The 10193-nt window shown below is 39.1% G+C and overlaps 1 protein-coding gene across 1 annotated transcript; it reads left to right on the top strand.

The window, feature by feature from the left end:
• The first annotated feature begins 895 nt into the window (after nucleotides 1-895).
• LOC111344269 (tetratricopeptide repeat protein 38) lies at nucleotides 896-8261 on the top strand. The gene is made up of 11 exons (XM_088748762.1): nucleotides 896-971; nucleotides 1299-1418; nucleotides 2270-2329; nucleotides 2468-2506; nucleotides 2819-2897; nucleotides 3795-3865; nucleotides 4717-4811; nucleotides 6108-6186; nucleotides 6300-6377; nucleotides 6459-6532; nucleotides 7691-8261. Exons 1-11 carry the CDS (start codon nucleotides 909-911, stop codon nucleotides 7776-7778), a joined length of 846 nt encoding a protein of 281 aa, XP_088604888.1. The 5' UTR covers nucleotides 896-908; the 3' UTR covers nucleotides 7779-8261.
• The last annotated feature ends 1932 nt before the right edge of the window (nucleotides 8262-10193 follow it).

The following is a 10193-nucleotide window of genomic DNA, read 5'->3' on the forward strand; positions in this document are numbered from 1 at the left end:
AATGTCTCTTAAAGGGAGTTATGGTCGCAACTGTTAACACAAGAAGTGGCGATACGACAACCTGGTAGCGCAGATGCAGGACAAAGAAATGCTGGTGTACTGGTTAATGGATGAGGGGCTTATGGCGAAGGGACGTTCGTGTCCGATGTGTGCTGGAGAAATGAGTTTGACGAGGTGCGAGGATCGATCCGATGGTTTGAAGTGGGAATGCAGAAAGCAAGTTAACGGTAAAAGACACAAGGCAGAGGTTTCGATTAGGAAAGGAAGCTGGTTCGAGAAGAGCAATATGACTTTAGAAGAAATTGAGCTATCTATCTTTAGAAGCATGTCTAACGTGGGAAGATATATTAATGGAGAACCCAACTGACATGTTTGCTTTGAAAATGGCTCACGACTCCTACTTATATCCTGGATACCAACGTCAGTTCAGAGATTTCATCGCAAGGGTGATGCCGAAATGGAAAGAAGACATGCCACTCTATGGGTAGATGGCTCAGTACTAACTGTTCTAAGTTCTTTCAGTATTCAATCAGTGTTTAGTCCGTCTTGTGTGGTGGATCCTGGCTTTCTCTCCGAAGTAAGAGGCTAGGCAATCAGAGAACTTGATCTCACAAACAGCCCTGTTTGTGTCTAAGTAACAAAGTTTTTAAATTAAATTTCAATTAAATACTGTTTTTGATAACCGTAATGACTCGATTTAGAGCCCATGGCGCTTATTTACTTACTGTACTTTAAAGGGGGGTGCTTATTAGAAACAGGGCGCTTATCCAAAATTAAAAAAAAGGAATGAAAAAAAAAAAAAAAAAAGGAAAAGAAAACAGCGAATGAGTTGAGTGTTAACCTGACAGTTGTAAGTTTTTGAGGAAACACGAAATTACCTTTCTATCAACGGCAGATGTCTTCACGGAATGTACGCGTTTGGCCTGATAGAAACAGGATTTTACAGACAGGCGGAGAAGCATGCACTGAAGGTTGGCTTTAAGACTTTGTTGATAGCGATTTTGTGATAATTAACTTCTTAAACAATTTAGAAAGAGCTTGTGGTTACCTTCATTCTGAATCGTGGCTGAGTAGCAGGCTTACAGCCTACAATTCCTTGTTGAACTTTACATAATACTTCAATGATGTGGTTGTGTTCATTGCCTGAAGAGGCAGACCTCACCATTTTGCAGTCAAAACATAGCGATTATCACATCAGAAGTGGTTACATCCTAAAACGAACAGTGGTATTCCGATGGTAGTGTTTTATTTGTTTGTTTTTAATTTTTCTTTTCTCGCGGTAATTTTATCTTCCAAAGGGTCTTCAACTGAATCCAAGAGATTGCTGGAGCACTCATGCAGAGGCCCATGTCATTGAAATGGAAGGACGTCAGGATGAAGGAATTAAATTCCTCAGCACGACCTTGAATGACTGGACTGTAAGGCCGACATACAGTGAATTTTACTTAACGTTAGCACTGCTGTCTTGCGCGTGATATATAAATTTTTCGAATTGTACTTAGCGTTAGGACCGCTTTCTTGCGCATAATACATAAATTTTCTGCTGTTGCTGCCGTCTAGATCTGGAGATTGAAAGTAACTGGAACGGTTGTAATACGTTAGATTCAGAAGCCCTGGGCTCACATACCGAGATAACAGGCAAGTTTTCTTTTTTCAGCTTGCATTGGCTCGTTATACCAAGAGTAAAGTTACATGAATTTTTTCTTCAGGGGATTTACAGCAGAATGCGCCTAACCGCTGGGTTTTCATAATGTCACGCGTTTTAATAGCCAGTGTAAAGTTATCACAATAGATACAAACACGCACACGTATGCACGTACGCACGCATACACATCCATACAATAATTCCGTGAGACACGGCCTTCAGTTTGAGCCTCATTAAGATTTTGGGAAATTGTGAGAAAACCCTGACTTCAGATAACGTTACTACAAAATACTATCAGGAGTGCGTCTCTTTTTTTCGCGTGGTATGCACTACGCCCTCAGTGTTCCAGCACGTGCTGTGAAATACATCGAGCCGTTTCAACAAACTTACTTCTCTCCGCCCTCCGATTGAAGCTTCCCCAGCAACAACAACAACAAAAACAACAAAAGGACCACATTATTCCGTATGAAATTACACAGACCCGAAACCGGGATGATTAGTGAGAAAACAGTTGGGAGAGGAAGGGTTGGGGCCTATGGCCAAGGTTCAGTTCTTCGTCGGTAAAAGTTAAAGATGTTCGTATTTCTTCCTTTCTTTCTTTCATCCTTCATTCACCCTGTGTAGATGGGAGCTATGCTAGCCTGTCAAAATTACTGGCACTGGGCGCTATACCAGATCGAAAAGGTTGTTATCTCTTTCTTTAAAGTTAATGTTATGGTTTTTCTGCTAGTTTGTTTGTTTGTTTGCTGGTTTGGTTTTCGCATTTATCGTTACTTTCTTTTCAGCCATGTTTGCTATTGAACGCCAGCCTTTCTTTATTAGGGAGAGCATCAAGCCGCAGTGGACATTTATGACGAGGAGGTGTAGTGTAAACATGATCGATAACCTGTGATCTATTTATGTCATTACTAATTCTCATCAGGTCACACCTGATAGGTACATACACGACGTACATGTCAAATTAAAGTTATTTTATGTCAATTTGTTTTTTAATTCGCTCAATACTGGGAGATTTAAATTATTATAATATCTTTTTTCTCTCTAGAAGTGCGAAATACTTCATGTGTGTTTGTACAGTATCGTACACCCAGAGGGTAAATACATTACAGTGACCTCCTTATGGCGCTGTTTAAATTAATTGTAACTGTTTAGCTTTTTCTTTCTTGGTCAAAGGTTGGGAAACGTTGCCTTGCTGGTGCCATGCTTGACTTAGTGGACGCTTCCTCACTGCTCTGCAGACTTCAGATGGAAGGTAATGAGACAACACGTACCTGCAGATGTGTTGTGAATATCATTATTTGTTTTTTTTTTGTCGATCGATCGTTTGATCTATGGAATGATTGATAAATCAATCCATGGTACAATCAGTTCTACTAATCATTTGGCAGTCAGTCTACTAATTATTCAACCATTTAATTGGTAATTTATTCAATAGATCAAGGTATTATTCAAATAATCTATGAATTCAATCGAGATCAAGCCTTTAAAATTAAGCATTATTAATCATTGTAATGCAATTATTGTATACTGAAGTTATTGGCATGGATGAATAAAACCCACGACTTGATCCATTTTACGTATGATGCACGATCCTCGCAGTAGATAGCCCTATTTATGCAATAGCGAAAATCAGACCTGAACAAAATCAGGCCTGTACGGGATTCGAACCACTGACCTCTGCGATACTAGTGCAGCGCTTTACCAATTGAGCTAACAAGCCAACTGGGAGCAAGCCGTTAAGTTGATTCGAAGTAAACCCGTGAAAGTGATAAATCAGATGCAATGAATATATGAGGTTCATATATTTTGAACTGCGTTGAACTTCATATATTCATTGCATCTGATATATCACTTTCACGGGTTTATTACGAATCAACTTAACGGCCTGCTCCCAGTTGGCTTGTTAGCTCAATTGGTAGAGCGCTGCACTAGTATCGCAGAAGTCAGTGGTTCGAATCCCGTACAGGCCTGATTTTGTTCAGGTCTGATTTTCGCCATTGCATAAATAGCGCTATCTACTGCGAGGATCGTGCATCATACGTATCTAATACCGCAGTTCAAAATATATGAACTTCATATACTCATTGCATCTCATTGATCCATTTTGTTTTAAAATGTTTTTTGTTGTTTGTCTGTTTTTTTCCTCTAGGTGTTGATGCTAATGATCGTTGGAGAGAGCTGTTTCATTTGCGGGAGTCACACACAGATGATCACATTTTGGTACGTGCTATACGTTACGCGGCGGTGTAGCATACAATAAATTATCTTCATAAGCAAGTTGAGGACAGTCGCAGGTGCTTACTGCTATGTCAACAAACCTTGCAAAACTGAAATGCCAGTTACAGTCCCTTTTGAGAAAGCTTCGATGTGACATTTCCTAATGGTTAAAGGGAACCTCAACTCTTCTAACAAATAGCGCTCAAACTATTCCAAATGTATTTGTCCATACATCTGGTTTGCAAAAAATTGTGTTAGCAAGCATTCTGTCTTTTTTTCTCTTTGTGCTTTACATGTATGCCAGGTGGGAAATGTCTCTCACAGAGTGTCATTTACTCCTAAAGGGATGTTGGCCATCTCCTGGAACTCCTTGTATATGTTTGAGTTGCCCGCTTCTGGAATTTGATAGTAACCGTTGATTTAAATTTTGAAGAGTATCAAAAGTAATCGGGGATTGCTTAGATTTTGCCTCACTCTGTTGGACGATTGGTCTAGAAAACCCATAACACCTTTTAAACCAATAAGATGCACACCTTGGACCAATGGCAAACTGGGTACCCCTCATATTTCCGCGCCTCGGGCATTTCTAATTTTGAGTCCTTATTGGATCGTAGTGATAGTTTCTTTCCTGATAATTGGCTGATGTGATTACTCTGGTTTTTGTTCACAACACCCAATCGAGAATCGCCCTCTTTTCATGGGTGGTCTTACACAAAGAAAAATACGAGCCATTGCTTTCGTCCAGACTTCTCCTCACCCAAAGCCCAGGTCACTCACACATCCTTCATTAGCTATTGTTTAATTAATTTTTTTTTTTTACATATTTTATTTAATTATTAATTTTTTCAACTCAGGTTTTCAATGCTGTTCATATGTTGATGTGTACACTGGGAGCTAAGAAGGAAGATGCAACACTAAATCTATTGATGTCGCTTAGAGACTATGTTAGGTAATATGGAAAAGAGTGTGGAAGAACGCTCAAATCAACAACCTGTCATTCAGTGAAAGAGTGTTTAGTTATCTCTCAAGCGTTGATGGATTTGCGGCATTCTGATTAACTTACTACACTTCCTTCGATGTAAAATACCCGTAGATCTAAGTTAGAGTTATTTATAACTGACTATATCACCAAGTACTTTCCCAGGAACTGAACAGGAGACTATGACAAGCGAGCAACGATTTTATTATCACTTTCTGCAAACGAGATTTGGTTGTTCCAGCTCGTGGTCGTAAAATTATTTGCAGTGACAGGTTCTCAGTGAGAGGGTCTCAAAAACAGAAATCAACTGAGAACGGCGATATATTTAAACTGCAGAAAGATTTATGAACTATCGTAAAAGAAGCACGTTTCGTTAATCTTAGGTTAACATGTGAAGGTGTAGTCTGATCGTCCGGGTGAGTGTAGTCCTGAGAAGGACTGTTGTCGGTGGCAGTGACTGACGTTTCGACAACCTGTGCGGAAGTCATCATCAGAGTCAAGTGAATGATTGTTGTCAGTAGAATGTTCTTATTCCAGTTCGTGTGAAATGATCGGTTGGTTTTGCCGTGATGTTATTGGCTGTAAGACTCAAGTGACGTAAGTCGGTCGTGATTGGTCTGTTTCGGTCTGTCGGTAAAGCTAGGTTGTTCTTTTTCGGTCGTTTGTGATGTTTATGTCGTGAATGAGTCGTTTGTAAGGGGCGGGTAGTTGTTGACATCTGTTTAGGGGAGTCTGTTCTAAGTTAGTAAACCAGCTTTCCAGAGTCAGTCGTTGAAAATAGTCAGTGCTGTAGGTTAGGCATTGCGCAGAGTCCCAGTCAATGTTGTGGTTGGTAAGTTGATGGTGTTCAGCAATGTGATTGCTGACATCACCTTTCCTCCTCGCCCGCAATGTGATTGCTGGTGTTCAGCAATCACATTGCTGAACACCATCGACGATCAGACTACACCTTCACATGTTACCCCCGGGTTCAAACCATTTACTGCATCTTAGGTTAACGTTTGCTCACGTATTTAAGCGGGTGATTTTCCGTTTCTAGTAATATAATTATTTTGAACTTCTTTGTTTTTATACGAGACGTTTTCAAGGCGGGGAGGAAACTTGAAAACGGGGGAATCAGACGCTAAGTTATTTGTCATCTCAATTATTTTTTTCTTATTAATGGATCATGTTCTACTGAGACATTAGCTCAATCATTATTATGACTTAGCCTTATAATGTCTATTTTTTTGTTTTTGGTTTTATATTTTTTCTTTTGTTTTTCAGGAATGGCTCAGGAACAAATTGCGAAGTATCTAGAGAGGTTGGTTTGGCCCTTTGTGAAGCATTTGAACAGGCTGACAAGGTAAATTCATCTCTTTTACGGTCTCCCAACTTGACTTCACTAAACACTTAACGGACTTATGACTGGAACATTGAAACTCTTGAGGTTTAATTTTGTGTCTTCTGTTTTAAAAGGGAAACTTCGACAGAGCTGTAGACATTTTAAACCCCCTCCGTTATGACGTTGTCGACATTGGGGCCAGTAACGCACAGGTTCGTGTATTTTATTGCAATTCATTGTCGTTAATTAGTGCAACTTGTGGCAACCTCTCTTTGGTTTTTCCTTTGACACAGCAGGACATCTTCAACTTATTCCTGATTCACGCTGCTCTGCATTCTTCACTAAAAGAGCATCATCACTTGGCAAGGTAACGTGCAGTTTCTTTCGTTTGAACCTATATCCTTTTCATATCTGAATTAGATATCTGTTGATCCTAGCAAAAGTTGAAGTGTAAGTTTAAGTTTAATTCATTCGCCACAGAAATGGCAGGAGAAAGGAACAGAACTTTCGTTCCAATTGTCACCTAACCCCCTTTTTACCAACCCATCCCACCCCGGGGAGGACATCCATCACACAGTAATCTCGTGTGTGGGAAATTAACGTCTCCTACCCCAACCCTGCAGGAGACGGGACCTCCATTTATCGTCCCTATCCGAGAAGACTAGAAAGTATAACCATTTGCAAATATTATTACAAAGGCAGCACTTTCTCCTCAGTTAATAAAAGACCCTGAGTGTTGGTCCGGCCGGATTTGAACTCACAACCTCCCGCACAACAGGCCGGCGCTCTACCAATTGAGCTAATTGGGAGGCGGTTTAAGCTAAGCATTGGCTTGGGCCCATTGGGGCCAGGTAAAGTGAGGTCGACACATAGGCGTGATATGCAAAAGATATCGCCTTTTTTACAAAATTCAGATCTAATGCATGAAATATAACCTATAACCGAATTGAAATGACTACTCCTAAGCAATACCTGGGCTGAGTCTTCAAAGGTAAGTGAGGTGGTTTTTTTGAACATAAACGTCAAGCTTTACGTCATTGTTGAGATCCTTGGGCTAAAAACAACCCCTTGCTAAAGATCCACAGCGAATAATAAGTGTGGCCATGCAGATGAACACCACCCAGCTCCCAGTTTAAAATCGTTGGCTCAAGCTGAGAATCTGACTTTTACATACCTATAATCAAGTAAGAAAGACAGGGGGGTAAATTGCACGGGGGAAGGGTGGGGCACCATTTGTCGCGGTTCCTGACCTCGAAAATACATTTTCTAAAGTGTACCTCTTCATCTAAAACAATTCAAAGAAATTTCTTTTTCACGTACGCTAGCGTTTTTGTTTTGCTCTAAAACAGCTCTCATTACTGGGTCCACCTTTTAACTTGTGTACTCACGAAACACCTTTTTATTGTTATTTTTCCCTTGTGTTGATGCATCCATGGTCACGAACCATCCGAAAATTCCAAAAATACGACTTTTCTAAGTAAAAGCCGGCAAAATCACCTGTAACGAGAAGTGTGTCTTCTTTCAGGAGCTTATTGACAGAGAGAAAGGCAATGAAAGAAAACGCTCCAATGACAGACCGACTCATGGGGCAGACCCTTGCCTTACATGTGTAGTAAGGTCAGGAGAAAACTCTTTGAAATTCATAGTCGGATGTACAACACCAACACTGTCCGCGTCAAATTATGGCTCCATGATATACGTTTAAGAAATTTAATTAACCATAGCAATTCACCAGCTTGCCTGTATTTCAATTGAATAAAACAGTAAGGAAAAGGTTTTTTATTATCATTACTGATGCATGGTGAACTTTCTAGAATATAAGCGAGTTAAAAATCAAATGAATGCAGACAATGTATCCCACAAAAGCGAGAGAAAAGGAAATTAAGCAGTGGACATTCAAGGTGGCTTTTTTAATTTACCGTTTACCTTTCGAACTAGAGTTTGGAATGTTTTTTTCTTTTGTTTGTTTTTTTGTTTTTTGTTTTTATTTTTAACAAAATAAGTTTTCAGGCTATTCATATGTATTTACACAAAGATAGTCCCTAAAGCGGAGGGTTGGTGCCTATTGGACACAAACTCGGCTACTTTCGCCTCCATACTAGGATTCAGCAAACACAAACATGAATTGTGAAACCCTTGCACTGTACGTTATAGGAAGAGTTTGGTATAACTTATGGTGGGCAAACTGAATAAGTTTTCGCAGGAGCGAAAGAAAACAGCAGGGATAGCTTATCTTGGTTTACATAGCGTACTTGTAATTGCTCGGCTGTGACCCGGGGCTCCTCTCCACGAAGTTATCCTGAATATCCTCGGCTATATCTCGTCCATCTATAGCTGAAAATGAACATCCTAGCTTTTCCCTGGCCAAATTCAGGGCAAGCAACAAGGATTTTCCATAGTCTTTGTCTAAAATAGAGCGTCCTCCATCAACTACCACGATCTTTCCTAGTCTCAGTCTCAATAGGGGAAGAACACCAAGATTTTCAACATGGCTGCCGTCAGTCAAGGATAAAACAGGTGGGGGTTTGGGTCCTATGTCGGTGGTATTCATCATTAAACGATAGTAGTGTACGGAAGAGACGATCGTGAACCATCTGTCAAATGGAACAAAATATAAACAACTAAAGTGGTGAAGCAAATAAATAGGTACTTTCTAGGATATCATGAAGTGAACCTTTTTTACAGAATTAGAAAGATATAAGAGACTCAGATATTTCGACTGCTGGAGTCGAGAATTTCGAACGTAGTGAATATATCTTTGAGTAATGCTTCGCCCTCAAATGCACAGGTCTGTGAATGTTGGTAAATCAGACTCAGTACAATTCAGTTCTAAGTCATCCTTACTAAGTCCCTTCTTCGTTTTATTAGCTTATTTTATCCTAATTATCATTATGATTGAGCAGAGAAATATCTCAATGTCTGTTGCAGATATTAGGTTATCATCAGTTCAAAGTGTCTAGTTCCCTAGCCTCTCGTCCGTGAAGTGTTCTCAAACTTTTAAGATATATTAATAAACTATTATTGAAATCAGCAAGCCGTTACCTGGCAAGTCGTTCAAGTCTTCCGACATTTTTCCCCCAGTTGGTGCCAGCGCCAGTAAGGAAAAAAACCGAGAAATACCAAAATGAATCAACATTCCAGCAACCAAGACGGTTTCTTTGTCAATCTTCGCGAACAGGGTAAGAATGAGAGCCAAAGGAACCAAACGTATAAACTCTATTAGAACAGGAAGATTCTTGAATGAAATATGTGATAGTAAAGGTTATAAGATATTCTATATACAAGGCTAAAAGATGAAAAAAATATTTTAAAATGTTTGAACAAAACGTTTTCGGCTGTTTACCATCATCAGGGTTGAAAATAATGACCGTCTATACATACATATATATCTTATGTGATTCCCGATGGGAAAAGTTTGGAGACATAAGAAATACCTTGTTTAAAGGTATAAAAGGCTAAAAGATGAAAAAAAAATATATTAAAATGTTTGAAGAAAACATTTTCGGCTGTTTACCATCATCGGGGTTGAAAATAATGACCGTCTATACATACATATATATCTTATGTGATTCCCGATGGGAAAAGTTTGGAGACATAAGAAATACCTTATTTGTTCAAACTGGGGCGGAACTGTTAGTAAACAAATTTGGATCTGTGAGTGTTTTTGTCTTTGTTGTTAATTTAATTTTTATTTATTTAAATACTTATTTAATGATTTCACTTTTCTCTTTGTTTACAAAATTAATAGTGTATAAATACCTTGGTTAGTGTAAATATAGAATTAAGGTGAAGTAAGTCTTGTGTAAATGAATGAATCAAAAACTCTTGAAACATCTTTCATCAATGCTGGTTATCCCAAACGTTTTATTTCGCATACAATCAACAACTTTCTAAACGACTCATCACAAGATGACAACATCGTTCTGGATTTTCTCCTCGAACGGCTTTTTATCAAGCTTCCTTTTTGCGGTAAAAAATAAAATCTCGGTAAGACGTTTGTTACAAAACTCAACAAGTTCACTAATTTT

The sequence above is a fragment of the Stylophora pistillata genome, chromosome 2 (genome assembly GCF_964205215.1).
Source record: "Stylophora pistillata chromosome 2, jaStyPist1.2, whole genome shotgun sequence".
In the NCBI taxonomy this organism is placed as follows: Eukaryota; Metazoa; Cnidaria; class Anthozoa; order Scleractinia; family Pocilloporidae; genus Stylophora; species Stylophora pistillata.

Bases quoted from the DNA above. Each gene is read 5' to 3' on its own strand.
- LOC111344269 (XM_088748762.1), top strand. From the start codon at position 909: ATGTACGCGTTTGGCCTGATAGAAACAGGATTTTACAGACAGGCGGAG. The intron at 2,898-3,794 runs GTAATGAGACAA...TTTTTCCTCTAG, and splicing joins CTGCAGACTTCAGATGGAAG to GTGTTGATGCTAATGATCGT. The intron at 4,812-6,107 runs GTAATATGGAAA...TTTGTTTTTCAG, and splicing joins TCGCTTAGAGACTATGTTAG to GAATGGCTCAGGAACAAATT.